At 46.1% G+C, this 23253-nt stretch overlaps 1 protein-coding gene and 1 long non-coding RNA gene across 2 annotated transcripts; one reads left to right on the forward strand and one right to left on the reverse strand.

Moving 5' to 3' along the window:
- Positions 1–963: 963 nt before the first annotated feature.
- Positions 964–10164, forward strand: LOC122383088. The gene is made up of 3 exons (XR_006256775.1): positions 964–1186; positions 7155–8771; positions 9313–10164. It is a non-coding gene; the product is annotated as an uncharacterized LOC122383088 (long non-coding RNA).
- Positions 10165–11377: 1213 nt separating this feature from the next.
- LOC122383090 (protein D3-like) lies at positions 11378–18213 on the reverse strand. Its single transcript, XM_043369210.1, has 5 exons — positions 17790–18213; positions 17002–17066; positions 16514–16637; positions 14510–14647; positions 11378–12358 (listed from the first exon to the last, which is right to left on the reverse strand). Exons 1-5 carry the CDS (start codon positions 17941–17943, stop codon positions 12135–12137), a joined length of 705 nt encoding a protein of 234 aa, XP_043225145.1. The 5' UTR covers positions 17944–18213; the 3' UTR covers positions 11378–12134.
- Positions 18214–23253: the final 5040 nt, after the last annotated feature.

Genomic DNA, 23253 nt, shown 5'->3' on the forward strand with positions numbered 1-23253 from the left:
TGCCACTTCTCGTCACTGCCAAACATGTCACCTCATTAAACGCGCACTAGTTTTGTACAAACCAATCACACCACTTCCCGTTCCACTATCACTTTTCATTGGGATGAGACCGCTACCATATGCTACCAGTAACGGTAAGGTGCCAGTTACCATACCGGTACCAGTTACTGGCTGTCATACGATGCTGTACCGGACGGACGGGGCTGGGACGGGTGGGGCCGAACATCAGGTCAGCCAGTCGGCTTTACATCCCGTCCCTGCGACCGGTAGCGACGGGATACATTGTTGATAAATACGGACGTCTTCTCTTCCGCATCATGAGAATGGCAAGTATTGAGACGTTACATGTTTTTCATGACATTGGCGGCTATTATTTCCAAGATGTCTGTGCTTGTATTTCATGCTGCTTTTTTATCTAATAGATTTATAATCTTAATATTCATTCCATTTATGTTTATACATTACTGCGTCTTCTTCAAGAAAAAAATTCACGATATCCCCAGCAAAAAGAGCCGTGCAGGGGCGTTTTCTATATGAAATGTTTCACTTCAAAAACGATTTATTTTTCATGTTGCCGCAATCAACCATTGGACGCGGTATAACACGTGCAATTGCGTATTTATTTGTTTATTTATTTATTTATTTATTTATTTATTTATTTATTGAACACATCAAACACATCACTCTTATAAAGGAGGCTATTTATCCATGTTTTCGTCATACGAGCGGACAATTTTCTTTTTTATCTATTCGATTTGACGGTCCACTGTGGCCATTTCGACTACCAAGGGGCAAGAGTTTAGCTGTGTTGAAGGGATAAGTGTATGGACAGACACCGAATGGCACGACTACTTCATGTAGTACAGCTGGGCGGGGCTCAGACGGGTGGGGCAGGGTCACCCGGTACCCATTCCGACAACCGGTGCCCGCTCGACCTCCACCGGACGCCGGTGAGGTGTTTCAGTCGTCACGTGAACGTAGTGGAGTGCAGTGACGGTCAGCACAGCGGAGAGAATAGTCCCCCAGAGGCGAGAAAACCGGATCTGGCAGCATTGGAGAGCGCCAGACGGGGAGAAGAGGAGAGAGGTGGAGGAAGATTTTCCGGGATCTCTGAGATATTGTGATAGAAATCTGCTTTTGAAGATATTTTGACGGCCAAATGCGGGCGATGAATATTTTGTTGCTGGTAAGTTGTTTGTTTGAACTGTGAATTGAACTTTTTTGGGCTATTTCTAACGAATAAGAGTGCAATATTGTTGTATGTTTATAAACAAGAACTGCATATCATGGTATATTTTTAGCTCAAAGTGAGCTTCTTGCCAAAACCATATCCATAAAAATGTTTGAATCGGAAGTAGGCTAACTAGAACCCTAGGTCCTAGGATTTAACTGAAATTTCAGATTTACAGCGGACCCTTGTCAAAAAAAAAATGTTTTACGTTAGCTCTAAAGAAACATTTCGAGGTGAACCGCTTCTTCATCGTGCAAAATTAAAAAAGAGTAATAATTTTCTTTATCTACAAACCAAACTTTCTGCTATCGTTTTTTTTTTTTTGTCTCATCCTGCCATTGCACACGTTATTCAAGCCTGAACCATTCGCTTCTACGTTCAAACCAAGTCAAGGCCTCGCTCTCAGATCATGGCTATGTTTAGCGGTGGGCACCCTTCAGACCGAGCCGTGGGTCGATAATATCGTCAGGAATGCAGCCTCTAAATTCGACCTCGAACTCCGTGTGATTTTCTGATACACAGTGTCAGTCTGTCAGTCTCTCCGCAATGATACCATCCACGTGATATGGATGCCCCATTTCGCTGGGTGAGTGATTTACTGATGCCCCAGTTCGCGAAACACGCCGGTCGCCTGTTTTGCATAGACGATATCACAGCAAACTTGTTGCGTTGGACTATCTCATGACCCATCTTTATTACTTCACTCAGCTACTTGCTACTCGATTATCAGACATGTACCTACCTAAGTGGAATGTTAGTGGCGTTATGAACAATGAGCATGTGGTCTTGTTTGCGCTTTTCCAACGCAAGCATATGTGCGCCATACTCTAACCAGTTATTTACCGGGTGGCCCAGAAAAAACGTTCCGAACTTTGGAGGCCTATGTATCAAATTCGAGTACAAATAACGAGCCAAAATTTTCATCAAGTTTGTGTCATTTCTTTGCGCATTGATATGCCAAATTATAACACTATACCATTATTTTCAAGCTGGCAATCTTGAGTTGAATTAAGCAAGACGTTTTTGCTTTTTTTGCCGATGTCAAACGATAGTGATAATTGGGTTAGACCGTCTCATGTTATAAAAAAAAAGAATAAAAAATAGAGCACGTGAATGAAACCAACACGTATGTTCTTATTTTAAATATTTTTGTCTCACTTATGTGCCAAATATTCAAATACTGATCCAAAATGGTGCTCATGGATGCCATTCGTTTCAACACCAAATCATGTTTCGAGCAGGAGTGGCACGGTGCATGGATTACTGCTGATTACTTTCCTTTCAGTAGATCAAACAGTAAATCGACCGGAGAAGGAAAGCAAACTAAAGCAGGCTGGTTCCTGTGCCAGAAGGCCACAGAATAGGAAGCTTAAGAAAAACAACATTGCCAGCAGATGACAAAAAAAACTGGTTGAAAAGCTACCCTTTCCCAGGAATGTCAGCCAGGAAAGCATTTGAGCCACAAGATGGTTAGAAAACTGGAAACTTCTTCCGATGCCGCTGGCACAGAGCCATCGTGGTTGCCTGAGGGAATGTGTCATCCTGAGACCCGAACCATCAATGAGACTAGCTGCCAGTAGAAGTCATGGCTCTAGGCCGCGGTGCCGCTGGGTGAAAGTGACCCGTTCACTCACATTTTGTAGTAAACATCGGAGCAAAAAAGTAATTTTTACATGGCATGCTTGAAACACGAACCGTTTAAAAAGTAATTTACCGAACACCATGAAAATCACACCATTTACTGAAAATGTGTGCCGCATTGACTATTTGAAGTTTCAATGTTGTATCTTTATCACTTTCTAAGAAATCTTGATTTAAAGTTGGGAACGTTTTTTCTGGGCCACCCGGTATAATATGATCATCAGAATGCTGAATTTAATGCGATATGTAGTTCCATTAAGGCTGTGTCTAACCGTTCCACGCATCATACCTAATCTGGGCCTATGTCGGAGCGAGCGAGATCTTACGTAAAATAGCAGAAATTTCTTAGTACGAGCGGCCGGCCGGCCGGCCGTGGTCACCCATTTGCAAGCTTATATCTCAGCAACCACTTGACCGATTTACTTGCGATAATTTTTGTAGGGTGGCTTCATTCCTTCTACCAAGCATTGAACTATACCGAGTCATGTGGGTGACCCCTTATGCACGCGCCCCATATGCCTTATAACAATTGCAATATCTCGGTAACTGGGTCGATGCGCTGAAAGTTGGCATGTAGGTAGGCACCCAATATAGGTAATGCATTTCCATGTACCACATTTGGCGTGTTGCTGCACGTGCGCATGTGCAGGGGTCGATTCCAGATCTCGAGAACGGCTGAATCGATTGTGCTCAAATTTAGTACACATTTAGGGACCGGTTAGTGGGGCGCGCCGTGCAAAAGCCAGTTTGGACCCAGCTTGTGCAGGGCTCACCCTCTCGCTCGTTCGTTTGTCGCCCCCAAAGGCGTTTTACTGGTTAGATAAGAAATCCATAAGGCGATTCTCTTTCGTGAAGCCTCCAATTCAACACCAAATGTAATTTGATTGATTTTGTGTTCCATATTTGGGTGAATTGTGTCAATATTCACAGCCGTGAAACACAGCAGCCTTATCAATGATGTCTCTAGGTCACGTGATTGACACCGAAAACGTGATAGACATCAGTAATACTCCAAGATTTTATTGTCCAGAAGGTCACGCTCTCCCATCATTTCTGAACCAAAAATGTTGACCGCTCAAACACGCCTTTAGACAACCAGTGCCAAAACAAAAACCTTCACAAAAACTCGCATCCACATGTCATAACTCGACTAGCACGTCTGGTTACGATAAATGCCGCATGATTACGTCAAAGGTTTTCTATCGACAAAGTTGGTGCTGGTGCAACATGTCAATGCTAAATGCCAGCTCGCGCTCGAAGCAATACTGGCACGGTATCGATTGCATGAGTCGACGATCATGGATTTGCTGCGGTGACTTTCCTGTTGCAGTGCTGGCATGGCCATGTTTCCGGAAAACATGCGGGTGTAGTTTAGGATCGTGGTAAAAAAAAATGTTATTAAGTGGCGCACTGCATGTTCCGAAGATCACTGCCAAATTTCCTAGCTTTTGTGAAGCATAATCGTGAAAGGCGGTGGTGAAGTTTCCCTCTCTCTCTCTCTCTCTCTCTCTCTCTCTCTCTCTCTCTCTCTCTCTCTCTCTCTCTCTCTCTCTCTCTCTCTCTCTCTCTCTCTCTCTCTCTCTCTCTCTCTCTCTCTCTCTCTCTCTCTCTCTCGTCACCTCTCCCACTCTGTTGCACGTCTTTCTCGTCCTTACACTGGTATCCAGGGCCAGAACCAGGCAGATACTTTTGTTGTTGTTTTGGAGTTGTTAATTTGATGCTAATTATCATCATTTTAACTGACATTCTGAAGAGGGGTAACCGCGTCCTTACCTAGGCGAACCTGCGTACAGGCACACCAGAGGAGGCTGGATGGCATATGACTCATATTTCCATTGTTTCATATTTCCCAACCGGGAGCAATTTCCGATTAAGAAAACCGTCACTTCACTAAATGGCACAAAAGCATTCTGAAGTTACGATACAATTACCGCTCAAAGAATTGACTGTGCAGCAGATAACGCAGATATTGTGTAACATCGCTGCAATGCTCGCATAGTTTTCGATTAGGAAATTATGTTTAATGATGCTTTCTTCCATGCCTCATTGCCGGCAATCGAAGCGAGGTCTTTTCAATGAAACGGAAAAATGTCGGTGGGGGCGGCCTGGCCTGACCCGGCCTGTAACTGGTCAAAAGCTTATGCTGGTCAAAAGCTTATGAGACATAAGGCTTATGTCTCAGCAACCGCTGGGCCGATCGACCTGCGGTCTTTTTATGGTCAGCCCCATTCTTTCTCTAGGTAACCGACTACTTGTGATCCATCTAGGTGAGCATCGTGACCCGTGCCACGTAAAACGTCTATGTAGATAAGCTGCAATCTATGTTTACTGCCTATTTTTGCTACCGTTTACCATCTATTTACGCTATTGTCCATTCTATCGATTTATACCATGCCGGTTAATTTAGTATCACTAGTATCAAGTCCATGCAGTCACTAGCATCAAATCAATGCTACCCATCATATCCCCTCCCCATTTCATATTTACCTACGATATGATCATCACATCAAACACCACTTCCATCCCTTCCGGGCCCCGCCTGCGTTCGCAGTAGCCGTTTTCACGACGGGCTATCCGGCGAGTGCACCTAATTTGACCAAATCTGCACCTAATCTCTTTTACAGCAAATGTATTTATTTTATGCATTTATTTCAGTGTATTAATCGATGCTACTCTCTGATAATATGACAAAGCAGGCATATGAGCAATTAGTGCAAACCTAGGTGATAGCTACTAAGAGACACACTGAACCTAATTTGACCAAATCTGCACCTAATCTGAACCAAATATGCACCAAATGTGTACCAGATGGCCGTCATGAAAACGGCCAGTGTCGAGCTAAGGGGCGGTTCCCACCGTTCAACCTTGACCAGCTCACGGCCCGGCCGTACCGAAAAGTCACGCAGTGTCTGTTCATACCGATATTGCCGCGTCATAGCGTGATGAAATGTCACGGTCAGTGTGGCCATGCCTTATTGCGTCATAACGGCGATAACGCGTGATTGAGAATAGAGTTATTTGCTTGGTATTGATATATTAATAACACCGATCACAAACACCAATGTGGTCGTGATACACTTGTAATGCTTTTACGCGGTTCAATATGTTTATTTCATACGCTTGAGCCGCCTTTTTTACCGAGGCAAAAAGAGAGAAGGGGTGAATGGGAGAGAGAGGGGGAAGAGAAAGAGAGGGACAAAGAGAGAGACAGAGAGAGAGAGGGAGAGACAGAGAGAGAATGAGAGCGAGAGAGAGAGAGAAAGAGGGAGGGACGGAGAGGGGAGAGAGAGAGAGAGAGAGAGAGAGAGAGAGAGAGAGAGAGAGAGGGAGAGAGAGAGAGAGACCCCAGCACCAACCAGGCCCTACCAAGTACCGAGTAGCCCGCCCTCCACTGCTCTCTCAGTTTCCTATAGGCGTGGCCTCACGGATCTCTCGCCAAGGTCAGTCTCTGATAAATCGGCCGGACACCTGCCAACGCCCCACCCTCTCCCACCCTCTCTCCAGCCTCCCCCACTCTCCCCAGTCGGCGACTTCCGGAAGAGTCGGGCAGATTTCAAGGTCGCTCTCGCTCTTTCTGAGTGGCGGGGGATGAGAGAGGGAAGGTTTTTTGTTGTCGGACAGCTGATAGATTTATGTCTAGGTCACCGACTTCTCCCGAGAGGAATGATGTGGGAAATTCGTAGAAGGAGGAAGCCAAAGAAAGATGTGGTATCCGGTTTTCAGAGCTCCAGCGCCTGTTTGTGCTCTGTTTGTCCTGTTTGTTCTGTTCTGTTTGTGCAAAAGCATCCCTAGGCGCTCTTTTTCCTATTCTAATACCTAAATTATTCTTTATTGCGATATTGTTACGACGCTTCAACAAAAAGCAGACAAAATTGTTTGTATGTACGACGCACGTTCGATTTCCATGGTCAGAAAAACGTGTCCATATGTTTTTGACTGAGTTATTTTACCTACATTTTCAGTGTGTTAGGAATGCTCCTTCTGAATCTTTCGAGGACAGTCACCAATTTAACAGACTACAGAGGTTTCGGGGAGAACAGCCCATTTATAATCCAGCAAGCCAACATTATCTAGATAGCGCGGTAGTCTACCTATGCCAGGAGTTATTCCATCTTATGCATTATACACACGTTATCATCAGTGTAATTGCGAAGTGCGGACATAGGTTGAACACAGGACACAAAAAAAATTGGCTGTGGCAGCCGTTAGCCGCCTCCTATTAGTAAGCCTTCTGCAAAGACCTGCCTTTACTAACAGCTCGCCGTTCCTGTTCTGTTTTCAGCTGGTGGCAGCAGCTGCAATTATAGATGGCACCACTGCCGACAAGACGCAACGTCTGTCCCGACGCGTCACTGCCGATGATGCGGCCACCGACGATGCAGCCACCAGTCGCCGTCGCTTCTCCCGCTACCGTGCCCGCTTCCCCATCGGTCCGCGTCCCGTAGAAGACGACGAGGACGACACCGACAGCGACAACGACGATGATGAGCAGTTCCAGCATCGGTCACGTGGCGGCGCTGCTGTTGATCCGATAGATGTCGCTCCGACTGCTGAAGCGCCACCGTCAAGACGTGGAAGTAGAGCTCGAGGTTCGGGTCGACGATTCAACACGGGACGCCGGGGATCTCGCCAGCGAGGTGGAACTACCACCGAGATACCGACCTCTCCGACCTCTGAGTCTCTAAGTCAACCAGGTCGCTCGCAGTTCGCCGGGCGTCAGCAAGCAACGTCTTCATTCTCAGCTCCGTCACCTTCCGGAACCGATAGCACGCGACAGCGAGGACAGCGAGGACGTGCCGGCTCTCGCTTCAACCTCGACGCCTACATAAAGGAGACAGGTCGTCTTCCCATCGCGGATATCGGGATCGACGGCCTCCCGGGACATTCAACGCTCACATCGGGACCGGCTGGGACATCAGCCCCTTCCACAGCTCCTTCCTCGATTTCGTCCTCTGTTCAGGATCAGGATGTTGTACAGCCAGGACGACGTCGTGATGGTGGTTTCTCCCGCACGGCGACCACCCAGATTGCTGTGCCACGCCAGCCACCTAGACGTCGCCGACCCGTTCCTACATCTCCCCCTTTCGTTGGTGAGACCCCGCAAGAACAGGCGGTTGTTTCGAGGGATTCTTCTCTGATCGAGGAGGCAGATGAGGAGGAGGAGGCACCAGTCAGGCGAGGACGTTTCAGAAGTGGCACGCGGAATGCCCTCGGGCGACGGGGAAGTCGGAAGCGGGTCAGGGTGAGGCCCGCTATCAGGAACCCTGTGGTTTCTGTTGAAGAAGGCTTGGAAAAGCCGCGGGTACCCGAAAATGTTGCCAATGTCGAGACAAGCATGAAGGTCCCTGCATTGCTGGCAGCTTTCACAAATTTGGCTCCGTATGGTGAGGGTGAAGATACCTCCCCTTCCCATCCGAATGGACTCGCCGACGACATTGCCATAGCGTTGCCGGCGCACCTCCCGGACGAGCTCATTGGTGGTCGCGGGGGGAGGTCATATCTCCCGCGGCCCGGATCTCAGTCTCTTTCACGTCCGGCTGGCGCCTCAAATCCCAACGCCTATCTGCCAGAGCCCCAGGTGAAACCCTCGCTTCAGGAGAACTCCTACCTGCCCACCTCAAACCTGCCACCTCGCTCTGAAAAACCGCCCTATCTCCCCGAACCAGACAGCTTCGACCGGCCGCAGTCTTCCCTGTTCGACGGCCTGGCTTTGCCGCCTGTGGAGGCGCCGATACCAAAGCCGCAGCCTGCGGCCGAACCGGCAGAATGCAGTGCCGACCCGGGCGCGATCCGTCTAGAGCTGCGGTTTTTGCGACCGTGCAGCACGGATGCCGACTGTGGAGTAAATCTGGCCTGCTTCTCGGCGGCAGCTCCGTGCTCAGGAGCGGCGCAGTCACAGGTAAGGTGACGTGGAGCGGAAATCTGGACACTCTGTGACTGGAACTTAAAATAATCCTTACGATAATTAAAATGTCAAAATATGCCACTGACCAATATGATTGGTCTGGACAACGTCTCACCATGCGTTGTCAGTACTATTGAACTTATTTGACATCTTTTCACGCTCAAGAATACCTAGCGAATGCTTTCATTTTCACTTTATTGACTTTGAACGGAAAACCCTTCACACCACAGACCGTAATCCGTATTATGCCTAGTGAGGTCATATCGATGCGTTACGGGGATTTTATCGGCTTAGAAAGGGATGGGCCTGTATAGTACAAACATAACATAACAAACATTGTTTGCTTGTTTGTTGCCTGCTGCAGCTGTACGACATGTCTGCTTTCACGCTCAAGCTTTTCCTATTATTGTTACTAAACTCGTTTTTCTATGCGTAAATAAATATGGTGCCAGTGTTTGCGCGTGCTGAGTGCTCCGACCACCCAATTCTGTTCTGCACATGTTCTAACCCGGCCTGTATTTGTCCAAATTCACAGGAATCCGTATGTCTGCCTGCTATGGAGGCTGGAGCCGCGTGTTCGAGGGATGCGCACTGCGCGTCAGCGCGTTGCCATAGCAACGTGTGCCTCTAGTGTCGTCATCCGCTGATCTCAGCAAAGAAAATGGAGGCGTAAATGTGCCTTCCAAGTTCATAATCACGTGCATAGGCATAACGAAGCACATTATGCCAAGGAGATGGTTTCGCGTTTGTTCATTTTCAATTGTAAGATTGTATGGTAAAAGGCGACATTAATTGCTGTTCATTTAGGCGTGAACGACGTAATCAAACTTAACGGCAAAAGTGGGTGTCATCAACCAATCAATGATGTGGAGTATTTTAAGTGATTAATGAATGTTCACATGCAGTAGCCAATACATGATGTGGTCTGATAATTATGCTCTTGGGCTGGGGCTCAGGGCCACATAAATAAGATTGTAATACGAAAGAAACACCTATGTCGAGCAAAGTAAGCCTCCAAAAGCAGTGATCAAGGACACAGGTAAAAAAAAAAACGTTTCAGATGAGACTTAGAGTTATTACTCCATTTAAGTTAGGTAAATGAGGCAATGTACGTATTTCAACTACGTACTCATCGTTGTTATGAGAGAAACATCTCCATCTCAACTGTACATAAGTATGCAATAGTATCTGTCCAAACATTTTCTATTTGTATTTTAGTGAATCGATAGCCATGAATACGTTTCGAAAGCTGGACTATCGACTTCGTTCAGAACTCATGCTAAGTGCTGGGGTGAGACCCTTATGACTTGAGCTTGCGTTGATTAAATTAGATGTTCCTTTGTGGTATCATGAGGAGAACCAATACACAATGCAAAATAACGTAACTACGCACAATTAACCCGCGCCCTGCTGGGGGGTGTTTGAACACCCCCCCTTGTGGTTTTTCGCGAATATCTCAAAAACGGCGGCGCGGAGCGCCGCCGTTTTTGGTACACCTTATCATACATCCATTCTACACATGTTGTGAAAATTTCAGACCAAGGTCATTCAAGGTCAGGTCACCAGGTCACTTGAAGTGACCTCACCTCATAAAAACTTTCAATGTCTGTCATAGCTACACCGAGTGACCGATCGCTTTGAAACTTTCAGCGATTGCTAAGGGCAATAGCATGTACAAAATGTATATCTCAGAATTTTGATATCAATGACCTAAGGTCAGGTCAATTTTGCGACCTCGCCATTATAAGTCAATGGGAGAAAATTGAAATGCGCCTCTTTTGGATGCAAGACATTATAAACACTCCCAAACACCGAATTACAAGTGGTTTAGACACACTGAACATGAAAATGGTGTCCGTGACCCTTGTTTATGCCCTGAGGTCATCTTAGGTCACGAATGGTATCTAACAGTTTTTCGCAAATAACTTTTGATAGAGGCATGCTAGAGCGATGAAAACGCCTTAGATGTGTTCAGCTCGACGATACGGATCGACTGATATGCAACATGACCCTTTCCGGTCAGGTCATGACCTTGACCTGAGGTCAAATTTTCAAGTTGACCTTTAAAGGTCAAATTATAGTTCATTCGATGCGTCTTGACGAGAGGAACACGATGCCGGTAAAAGTAAGCTCGTACAAGGCTTGGGTCAAAGGGTATTGCAGAAAAACTGTTTCCGAAAAAAATCGGCTATTTTTGCAGTTTTTGCCCCCTGCAGTCAAAACCGTTGACGTTAGGTCAAATCTGAGAGAATTACTCAGAAAGGGCGTTAATAGGGCTATCGAATGCGCTTTTCCGCGGCGCTGTAGCTCTATTGGTTCCCGAGTTATGCGTTGGCTTCTTGGAAATTTTCGACATTTGACCTGGAAATCGGCGAAATTTTGCCTTCAATGACCTCTGGTGACCTGACCTTTGACCTGACCAAAAATTGACCGAAGTGATTTCGTCATCATTTTTGACGCTCTTTCGAACGCCGCCTTCCGCGTATCGCTACGTGGCCCAGGAGCCGAGTTACAAGGGGAGGTGTTCAAACACCCCCCCCCCCCCCAGCAGGGCGTGGAAATCCAGGACCCCCAGCCGGGCGCGGGTTAAACATATCGTTTATTGCAAAGCAGCACCGGCAGAGTATGATGTGAAACGCATGGACCAAACAATAAAAACCGCAACGAGAATGCAACTTAAGTTTTCAGGGGACCACCTACGTGATCTCGGCCATACATCACTATCTTTCAAAAGCACCTTTGATTGTATAAGTTTCATTTATTTCTCAACTAGGCATGGCTTCCTAGTTGTATGTATGTACGTTCTGCTTATGGCGTAATAAGCACGGAAACGACACATTGCTCCAACTTTTTGTGGAAATTTTACCGTGAATCATGCCGTTATATTTTTAGAACATTTGCTTTTTGTAACGCAAACAATAAAACACAGTTGACAATAATGCAAAAAAGAAACGTACAGCTTAGTTTCTGCCTAGTACCAACATATATCACCTCCTAGTCACTTTGTTTAACTTGTTTTATTTTCATTTTTGTGATGATGGATCGGAATCAAATTCTAAACAAGTATAAACACTAATCTAAAAATAATGCTCTACCATCATCCAGATAACACGAAAAGTGAGTTAGTACGGGAAACTGGTAAAACACGAACACCCGGGTGGAACACGATAGATACCATCAAAAGTAGGTGGGTGTATGCTGCGAAACTACATGCAGCTTGAGGGATGTGTAAAGAAAGGTGGACTCACAAGAACAAGAACATAAACTCACATTGATACAGTGACTCGAGTGTCCCTGGCGATCAACACTCTCGAGCATAAGAAAACATGTGCGAAAGTGTCATAAAACATCAAGGAATCAAGGAAAGTCATTAAGCTGGGCATAAAGCACAGGCACGTAGTCGTCAAACTCGGCCCTGAAGAAATTACCGGCCACCGGTCTACCGAGACCATTCTCACGTGCAAACTGGCTGACCTTCCACCCAAAGCGCCCTCGGGCCTGACGGAAGGTTTGGCGGAGCTCTGGGTCGGCCGAGATCAGGCCCGGCTGGCGGTACAGCAGGAAGATGTAGCGGTGCACACCTGGCGGCGAGAGAGGGAACTGTTAGTTCATGAAGTGGCCGGTAGTGGTCGGGGCAGAGCAGCACCAGGGCCGAGGTGGTTTACTGGACGCTGCTACCACGCTGCTATTCCATTTCCGATGTTGTGAGTGCTCAAACCGGTAAGTGCAGGCCAGAAGCCAGGGACCCCATTTTGGCTATCTCAGCTCAAAAGTAATGTTAACCTGCTATCGGCGGACCCTACCACCCGTAGGGGGGGGGGGGGCCGTTTCGCCCCCCCCCCCCCTGAGATCTCGGAAATTTACCGGCCGATTTTCAAAATTCAAGCGTTGTTCGATAGCCCCACCAGGGAACTACCTTGTGACAAAATTTCATTGACCTAGGTCAAACCGATGACGTCACAGGTCAGGTCAAAGGTCGGATTCTCGCCGTTCACAGGCATTTCAAGAAATGTGTTGTGAAATCGAGTAAATTGGTAATTTATTGAAAACCATCGATGGTACATTGTTCGTCAAACACATACTTTGCTATCTGAGGTCACTGATACTAGGTCAGGTCACAGCGAGGTCAGGTCACCGGGGTCACAATATGAAAGTGTCGTGTGATACATGTTTTATGGTCCATTTTACATGACAAATGCGATTATGTGGGTAAAGCGGCCCTTGGGGCCAGCCTAGGTCACATTTTGGTGAAGGTCAGGTCAAGGTCAGGTCAAATTAGGTCAAATTTTAAAGTTGATATTTTTGCATAAAATGGGTATCGATTCGATGCAGCTCGTCACGGGGAGTCTAACGGTGGTCTTTGTGTTGCCCTACAAGGTCTAGAATTGCCACAAATAATTGAGTTTGAAAATTTGACGTCATCATTTTTGAACAGTTTTTTTTTCGCTATAACTTGGCCAAAAAACGAGGCATCGATCTGAAATTTGGTATGTAGATAGAAGACGGTAGGTACAGCCCACCGCTAAAGTAATGTGTGGTTTTACCAATCTCAACGGATGGCTTTGACCGACGATTTTTAAATGCGGACTGATTGAAAAGAAGACGTCAATAGATAAAGTTGTAGCTGCAAGGGTGAAGATACATGTAAGCTACATTTAAAGTCTCGTTGCAGTCTTGCTAATCGTTTCTAGGCTTCAGAAGCAGAACATACCCATGACTGAAACCACATATTGCTTCTGCTGTGGACTGTACTATCAAAAATATTCCGTTTTTTCGAAACTCAAAAAACATTTTGGATTTTTTGGCTAATATGTCCAAACAAACTGTTTTGATTTTGGGGGGTCAAAACTAAAAAAATTAAAAATCCGAGATAACAGTTTTGTAACCCTGTCAATTCTACACCTTTTATGTTTGATCATTTTTCTGTATCTTCAAAGCTGTAGGCCTGACAGGTCTTCTCGCAAAGGTCTTTTTTTCGGTCGAAAATGACAGAACATGACGTCATTCTGACGTCATTTGTGGCCAACCTATCATAGCCTCTGGAAAAATGTTAGTCACAATGTGTAAAATTGATGCCCGGAGGGATCCTGAAAGTTTGGTGGCGACATCTCCAGCCGTTTAGGAGATATTGACAGAAAAGGACAGGGAGCTGTTTTGCCCCCCCCCCTACGGGGCGCGGGTTAAGGTTGGAAATAGTTAAAGGAAATGACGCCATAGGGACAGCGGAGCCCCCAAAATAAAAGTTAATATCTAAAAAGAAAATGGTGAATATTTTTCAATGAACTTTGCTGTTACTACTTTTTGTGAACTCTGGTTTCATTTTAGCTGTTTCTGAACCACGATGCATCACTTTTATGCCAATCCGTTAACTTTTTTAAGGTGAAAATAATCTCTTTAAGAATCTTCATTATAGAGCAAAGACTGCATTTACCAACACATTGCTCGAACAAAGGGAGAATTCCGCTTGAGCCGGCGCATAATGGGTAATCTCCGCCGCCTACAAGCACCGAACAGCACCCCTGTAGGTATTTCACGGAGTGCACTGATATTCACAATATACTCGCATGCATGCATCGGTCGGTACAGAATGTAACCTCTGAAAAAAAAAAAATATAAAATAACCGCTCTAATAATACCTATTCCTATATAAAATAGCTGACACAGATAATTTGTGCATAATTGACAAAACAAAGTGCGCGTGCTGCCACCTATCGTCCGTCCGCGCAACTCACCGGAACCTTCGGGCGCTCCGGAGCCGATGTAGTCGCTGATGACGTCACCTGCCTTCACCTGATTGGTCGGAATGTTTACCACCAACCAATGGCGTACCTCACCCTCAGATCGGTTATTTCTATTCGGCACATCCGGGTCTGGAAAAGTTTGAATTTTAATTATCAATGGCTACGTTTCCATGGCACAAGCTAAGCCGATTTTGAAAAATGGATTTGCTCCATCATAGCATTTAGGCGTACCTAATTTAAAAATGTAAACATAGATTAGGTGCTAGCTAAAACCATATATACCCTCATTTTTTTGCATGAGGTTAATAGTTTCCGAGAAAAACGCACGTGAAATTTCGCTAAATCGATTTACACGTGTCATGGAAACGTAGTGATTATAACTGATAAAATACGCTGGAATTTTTAACAAATGTTTGTCTACAGGGTCTTTCATAATGAATGCTATTTTTAAAACGCGAAGTTGAAGGTGTTCGTAAATAATTAAACCATGAATTTTGTATTTACCTTATTGCATTTTTTTTTTTTGGAATTTCTGTTGATGTAATTAAAACTGCCACACTTCACCAAACTTCCCTTTTGTGCGGACATGAAATGCCTCCCCCTATAACACGGGTCAGCTCTTTTTTTCACGTAGGCGTTTTGGGTGGTCGTGGGAAACGGCTCACTGAAGCGCACGGCTGTCCACCGTAAGATTCGGGGACACTTTTAAAAGAAGCACAATGTCCGCTCTAAAATGATCACAGGCTTGTGAACATATTCCAGAATGTCACGACTCACGGTTGATTGCAAGAAACAAAACGCACGAAAGGTCATGTTTTGGGCTGCCGTGGTCGACGGGCGTGTCTTCGTCCACTGGTTCGCTTCTGGCTCATCAGTGACCGGGCCAGCTTATCTGAGGCTGCTCAGTGCTCAAGGAAAAATTCTGGCCTCATGTGCCTGGCGGGGTTCAAAGACAAGGCCTCTGGTTTCAGCAGGACGGCGCTGAAGTGACAACGGCGGCTGGGCGCCAGTGGTTGGATGGCAACTTTGACAGACGAGTGATCAGCCGTCTCACTGAGCGGCCATGGCCAGCTTGGAGCCCTGATCTCTCGCCGATGTACTTCTGATTTTGGACAGTCGTCTTGGAGGCCCCAAGCAGAGACCCTTCCAGTGACCCTCATAGAGCTACAGGTCACAGTGGAGAGGTTTGCTGCAATGCTGTGCGCGGAGGATGTGAAGCGCGTGGTGCACTATTTGCGTCAGCGGGCCGAAATCTGTGTCCGAAAGCGAGGCGACACAGTCAATAATCGATGAAAGGTACCTAAATGCGAGTCATGTGTACATAATTTCCCATGATTTGTTATTTCATTCGGGTATTGACAATAACTTTGTGATGTATATCACCTGAGCTACGGCTATTTCAAAAATAACATTCATTATGAAAGACAAATGTTTGTCTACAGGTCCCTACATGTATGTGTAGGGACCTGTTTTCTGAAGTAAAACTTTATTTCGTAAGCTGAATACACCTTCGTTTCTCATTTGTCATTAGTCATGCATGTAGGTAGGGTAAAATGTATGACGTACCTACGATTATGGTCTGTCTGTCCGTACCCTAAGTTATATGAGGTAACCATCTATCTTATCTGTATCATCTCTATCTTAGGCCGCAGTCGATACCAACCGGCCGGCCGGCCTTAAATGTGCATCACAGCATAAAAGATGTATTTAAACGGTAAATCAATGTTATATTTAATATATCTAGTATGTCGTACACGTAAAACAACTACCCATGCTACGGCTCTCTCTCTCTCTCTCTCTCTCTCTCTCTCTCTCTCTCTCTCTCTCTCTCTCTCTCTCTCCCTCCCTCTCTCTCTCTCTCTCTCTCTCTCTCTCTCTCTCTCCCTCCCTCTCTCTCCCTCTCTCTCTCTCTCTCTCTCTCTCTCTCTCCCTCCCTCTCTCCCTCTCTCTCTCTCTCTCTCTCTCTCTCTCTCTCTCTTTTCCCATCGCTCTCACCCGTCATGGCCAGCGTATAGAGACTTCCCGGCTCGGCCGGCCAGGTGACGTGAGGCTGACACCTGATTTCTGCCGGGGTCACCTGATTTCCCAGCTGGGCCGAAACTCCCGTACAATATTCCACCTGAAACACGCGCACAGGTCACGTGATAATTTACCGTAGCACCCAGCTGAAGAATAGTCAGTCTTTTCTTATTGTCCGTTAAAAAAAAAATCAGAGCGGCGCGGCGTCGTTCGCAGTTCCAAATAACAACGCAATTAACCCTGCTTTCTTTATTCTTTATTCTTTAGCATCAAAACACAGCAGACGATTAAAACGTCAAGAAGAAAAATATATATTTAGTCATAAGCATGTCATTCACGAATATTGCATCATCGTATTTACCTATTGTTAGGTTTATTATATATAGTACCTTAAAGGAAAAGCATGCCTGTAGAATAGGAACCTACATTGAAATTACGCAGTACGCTGTATTACATTTTCTTACCGTGAGTCTGCTCCTGGGCGCCTCGTCAATCACATCCGGAATAACTTCGTGCCTCTTAAACGCCTCTGGAACAGACAGCGTTGCTAAAAGTAGACATTGCTAAAGGTAAGGATAGACTTTGTTAAAGGTAGACATTAATCCGACAGTAGGTACAGGTCTCGCGGGTTTTAGCGGTAGGTTTTGCACCTATAAAATTTAGTGTACTTCAGGCTATATCTTCGTCGTCTTTTAAGTGTTGAAGATGCGATCGACTTGTTGGGTAACAAGCCGCACATGGTCGTGTAAAATGGCTTCACCGTAGATAGATTAGTTTCTGAGATATAACCGGAAATGTAATAGTGCAAAACCTACCGCTTAATCTCGCGAGACCTGTACATCTGCATCTTAAAGCCAAACAAAGAAGGCTTTTAAGTACAAGCTCCGGTGTATCGATTCTAATTGTCGTTACTTGTTAGTGATATAGTTAACGCGGGGCTCATACACAAAAAAAAAAAATCACAACCTCTTGGCGGTTTCTTCGTTTGTCTGAGACGAGATCAAAACACAAAATCCAGCTACACCATAATCTAATATGACGTAGCCTGTATCTCATGTTACACAATGTTTTATGTTTCATTTTGCGCTTACAGAACCTGTATTGTCACCCATATCCCCATATTCTCACAAATAGAGCCCCATATCCTCACCTGTACCCACTTGCTCACTTGTTAGTTTCCACTCCTCACTTCTGGGTTTCACAGCCTGCCTGTGAGTTCCCAAATGCTCACCAGTGAGCTTCCCACTCTCACCTCTGAGCTCCAGGTCCTCCTGCGGTGGTGGTAGATACATGAAGCTTAGCTGAGGCTGGTAACGGCCGACACCGAGCAGCCACATCCTCCCGAGACTATGCTGCGGTTGTCCGTCAGCCACCGTCAACATAACGAAAAGAACAGACGCCAACATGGCCGCCGGTCGACAGGTGAAGTGGGTTTTGGTTGAAAACTTTAGCGAGGATTTAGATCAAATGAAGAGAATTCGCGGTTAAAAATGGTACAAGGCTCTTCAGATTCAGAGAACACTGAAAATGGATGTATCTCCAGGAGATCACCTTCGGGTAGCAGGATAGAGCTCTGTTTTTTAATGAGCGAGGAAATATGACGAACGGAATTGGCCACACGGGGCTTGGATAGAGGAGCGCGCTATTGTTACCACGACGACGTTGGGAGCCGCACTGGAACACGGCGGCTCAACAGGAGCCTTATATGGCTACCTTGGAAAACGACGGTGTCATCACTACGACGGCGTCGGTATTGAGCTGATTGGTATGGTCGTCGTAGGGCGGAACTGATGAGTTTATTGAAAACGGGCTGTTTAGAAGGATTTATCACGGCGAAGGAGATTAAACAGGAAACCTAAAACGACCTTAATATCCTCCTAAATTGAAATGGAACGCATACAGCTGTCATTTGCGGGGCTTATTAGTTATAATTAGTTGAGATAAGCTACGAAGGGCGGTGCTTCAGTGGATGGAGCCCCTTTTTACCGACATTGGCCAGTTAATGGAGAGTAGGTAAGTACATGAAATTCCACGATATAAAATATCATACCAGTTTTCGTACCAGTTTCGTTCAGTTTCGAATATTGAAAATCAAAATTGTACTCTCGTTACAATATTTCTGGGACTGCGGCTGCCGACCCCTCTTATAGGGCCTTGGCCGACCCTGACTTGTGTCAGTGACTACACTGACTGAACAGGGGCGACACTTTCCGAAAATTATTGGTAGGGCTCTAATGTAAATTTTTGCCAATTCAAAGCGATTTTTTCCACGCAACGCCATAGGCATAATGTTAAATTTCCAAAATTATTGGTAGGGCTCGGGCCCTACCATGCCTATACAAAACGACACCCATGTGACTGAATGTCATTTTGTTCGACCATGAATGAAGCTCAGTCCTGCCATCTAGCGGAAGAGTTGTCGTTAGCAAGGTGAAAGCCGAGTGAACGTCGTCTCTCATTATTAAGCCACAACGGAGTGTGGTGAAGTTAAGTAGCTGGTTTGTTGTGCAAACTTTCGGTAGCTGTAGGCTTAATGTTTCAACCTGAGACAAGAAATGAATTATTGAACGACCAAGGTAACTAATAAGGCAAACTCCTGGTGATTTGTTAATTGAATCGTGAAATGCAGGGGATATATTATTGCAGACTTCACCGACACGCAGTCTTTTTAGGCCTTCATATGCTAATGAACATATGTAGTGTGAAACACTTGACTGATACAACTCTGGCTTTGAAAAAAACGAAGGCCGAAGCAGAAACTTGCCTTAACCCTCGCCCGTATTGGTGTTTTTCCAGCCGCGAACGTATAAGGGGGGGGGGGTCCGTTGGACCCCCCCTTGCCGTTTCGCCCCTGATCGAGCTAGAGCTTCGCGGAAAAAACGAGCGTGTTGCCCGTGACAAGAGGAAGCCGATGATACCCAATTTTAAGGTCCTAGGTCATTGGTTGACCTTGCAGGTCAGGTCAATGACCCCGAAGGCGAGAAAATCGGGACCTGTTAGAACGTCGTAAAGTGTGGCTGCTATGGGTTTTTTTCGGGGTGCTGATCACGAATATCAAGTTAGTTTTGATCACAGATGATGTCTTCATGTATTTAGGCCAGGTCGGGTCATGTCAGGTCAGGTCAACCAGTAAGGGTATTCGTAGTAGGTGGCAACCGCCTCTGACAGCTTCGTAACATGTTACGAAGGCACCAAAACTTCTTCGTAAATGTTCATATGGTTGCTAAATTCGAATTCAGCTCCACAAACTGGCCTAGAACATGTAAAACTCGAAAAAGTGAACCGAGGTCATCAAAGGTCAATGACCTGACCTGACCTTCAGGTGACCTTGACACCCACCCTAATGCATGGGGGCAACATCATATCACATGTTTCAACGCTTGAAACCACGAAAAGACTGCAAACACGCGGCTAATGCGAGCCGACATGCGCAGAATCGCGATTCCAGCCAAACATGGTCTCGAAAAGTAGGTCACAGGTCAAAGGTCATTTGGGTCAGGGTCATGAAATTTACAGGGTAGATGTGAAATTGATGAACGCGAGGGTACTGAAAGTTTTGTCGCGATCGGCCGCTTTTTACGCGAGTTATTCGCGAAAAACCATAGGGGGGGCCCGTTCGACCCCCCACGGGCGAGGGTTAACCCTCGCCGGACCTTTTGGTTTTCTACATACGGAGGGGGGGGGGGCCCGTACGACACCCCCTCGCCGTTTCGCCCCTGGTGGAGCTAGCGCGTCGCGGAAAAAAACGAGCGTGTGCGCCGTTACAAGACGCAGAGATTGATAGCCGATTTTAAGGTCCTAGGTCAACCGGTGACCTCTGAGTTCAGGTCAAGTGCCCCAAGGTACGGTTCAGTTTTTGGTGAATAACTTCGCTAAAAACGGCCGCAGAACCGCGACATCGTGTTCGGCTTGCTCAGGCGCGTCGAATGATACCTATACTTTTTGCTTGGGTGAGGTCAACTTGGGGTGTTGATCTCAGGTCACGGTCAGGTCAGTGACCTCAGGTCACGAAGTTGGTCGAAGGAGATCATGTTGCATATCATTCGATTCGGCAGATCTTCCTGAGCCCATTGGTAACTTTCGCGACTCGCTAGCTCAATTTGATCGGGAGTTATTGACGAAAAACTAAAATGACCTTTGACGTCACGCAAGGTCAGCATTGCAAAAGTGACGCATCTTTCCTTGCAAGGAGTGCATCAAATCACGATTCTGTGTGCTTGAGATAGTTGGAGATCGTTCCCGGCGCCAGAATAGCAGTTTTCATTTTTCCCCACTGACTTATAGTGGTGAGGTCACGAAAATGACCTGACCTCATATGACCTTTAGGAAAAATCCGAGATGTACAAGTTCTGAGACTCGTAATGGATACTAGATCCTGCAAGTTTCACTTCCCTGTGAAAGCTCCTCTGGCAGTGAGGGCGTTGCGAAGTTGCGACATCTGAAGACCGTGCAGAGGTTCACTTATGACGTCATAGGTCAGTGACCTGACCTGACCCGAAAATGCGGTTGTTGTCAAAAGATCCGGCTTGAATCAAAGGTCAGCTATGCCAAGTTTCAGCTCTCTATCGCCAGCGTGTTTGGAGCTATCGCAAAAAAAACTATGGGGGCGGGGCGGCACCCGCCCCCCCCCCCTCGGCCGGCGAGGGTTTTAAGCCTGTTTTTTTCCGCGCATCTAAAAAAAATTCATCCGCGATTTTGGCAGCATCGTGTTCGCCTCGCTCAGGCGCGTCGAATGATATAGGTACTTTTTGTTTGGGTGAGGTCAACTTACGGTGTTGACCTCAGGTCACGGTCAGGTCAGCGCCCCCAGGTCACGAAGTCGGTCGAAGGAGGTCACGTCGCATATTATTTGATTTGGCAGGTTTTCTTGAGTCCATTGGTTACTTTTCCGACTCGCTAGCTCAATTTGAGCGGGAGTTATAGACGAAAAACTAATATGACCCTAATGACGTCACGCAAGGTCAACATTGCAAAAGTGACGCATTGCAAGGAGTGCATAAAATCACGATTATATGTGTTTGGGATAGTTGGAGAATGGAGATCGTTCGCGGCGCCAGAATAGCAGTTCTTTTGGGTCATTGACTTGACCTGGAAGGTAAGCCAATGACATAGGACTTTAAAATCATCGGCCTCCTCTCGTCACGGGCAGCACGGTCGATGAAAACCCATGCGCACTGGCACCATGACCCCAATGCGGCCTTCGGCACGGGAAAATAACGGTAGTCGGTGCATAGTGCAGCAGGTAGCAGCAGCGCACCGTGTTTTAACTCTGGCCAAAAACTGGCCAGGACCCGAAATATCGACTATTTTTAAACGTTTTCATTTGGCCACTATCGTGTTCAAAAATGATCAGAGCATCTTTAACGACGGAAGCTTTTATTCTCTTTACTTTTAAAAAGGTTGAAAAAGTTCAACAAAGTCAGACAACTCTCAAAAGCTAACTTCGGCGAACAAGCGCAGAAACAGTCGCCTTGCTTCACGTCAACATCTTCGAGCTTTGGATTGACAAAACTATATAATTTGGGTACCAAACGATAGCGCAAACTTTTGGCTTTGTAATGAGTCAAAATTTATATAATTATAATGCATATAGGTGTTACATTTATTGATTTTCGTCAGCCTTTACATTGGCACACTTTTTTGAAAAATGTAAATGTTCTTTTAGAGCTACAAAAAATTGTACGCTAGTGTACGGTCTCAGACTACCACCACACTGTAGGTCAAGGAGTTGTCTACATGTCCTCAAAATTTCAGCTGCGCCTGAGTGCGCCGGTGTTGGGGGTGAACACTTTTTTGAATGAGTCATGTCTGTTCCTGCTGAGCCATGGGACGGGCTCTAGCGTGCGTTAAGGGAAAATGCTAGTACTCCTCGTTCATTCTCTCGTCTATTGTGACGAGTTGGTGGCCAATGGAAGGTCGCCGACCTGTGTGCGACCTGCCGTACCCTGGGGCGTAATCAGCTGACGGCACGACCCCCACGACACGTGCCAGTTGCATTTTCATGTGTCGCGAGAAGAAAACAAAGGGTATCCGGAACCGGAGACCGGACAGTGTCGGTGAGTGACAGTTGTTCATTCAAAAAATAGCTAGCATTCCTATGAAATATACATTTCTTAAACATCAACAGCATTATCGGTGTAAATAGTACCTATAGGTCTATAACAGGAACTTTCCACTCCATGGCTATTGCAGGAAACTCATAGATGGGCTCTGGAGCTGTATGGTCGCTACACATGCTTGCTTGATAGTTTATAAACATATCTTAGTACCTGATGGAGCGCAATAGAATATTCATTGTGCCCAGTTTGCGATGGGACTGTGAACTGAAAAGTGACTGTATGAGACCGGCCATAGCACGCATCGCTGATCACGATGATCGGCAGGGTTACCATCGGCCTCTTCAGTCAGTATTAATACGTTCGATGTAGGTGGTATGGTGTCATTAGTGCTGTCCACCTTTATGAAAAAGTATCCGTTTGCAGCAGTAAGCGTCAGTTAGTATGGCAATTAAGTGCTTTTACGTGCACGTTGCATGTTACATAACGCACCATACAATAGGAATTGGTAAGAAGTTTTGGGATACATTCTACCATTTCACGTCATGCAATGGCGGATCCGGTGAAGGGCATAGAGGGTATTTGCCCTCCCCATTGCTGAGTCGTGTGGGCAAGACTATCCTTTTCCGCTCCCAAAGCTTTTGGTGATGATAAACATAA

Source organism: Amphibalanus amphitrite, unplaced genomic scaffold (genome assembly GCF_019059575.1).
Source record: "Amphibalanus amphitrite isolate SeventyFive unplaced genomic scaffold, NRLGWU_Aamphi_draft 000154F_arrow, whole genome shotgun sequence".
Lineage (NCBI taxonomy): Eukaryota > Metazoa > Arthropoda > Thecostraca > Balanomorpha > Balanidae > Amphibalanus > Amphibalanus amphitrite.

Bases quoted from the DNA above. Each gene is read 5' to 3' on its own strand.
- LOC122383090 (XM_043369210.1), bottom strand. From the start codon at position 17,943: ATGTTGGCGTCTGTTCTTTTCGTTATGTTGACGGTGGCTGACGGACAA. The intron at 17,067-17,789 runs GTGAGAGTGGGA...TGTCTGTTCCAG, and splicing joins GGAGGACCTGGAGCTCAGAG to AGGCGTTTAAGAGGCACGAA. The intron at 16,638-17,001 runs GTAAGAAAATGT...CGCGTGTTTCAG, and splicing joins CGCCCAGGAGCAGACTCACG to GTGGAATATTGTACGGGAGT.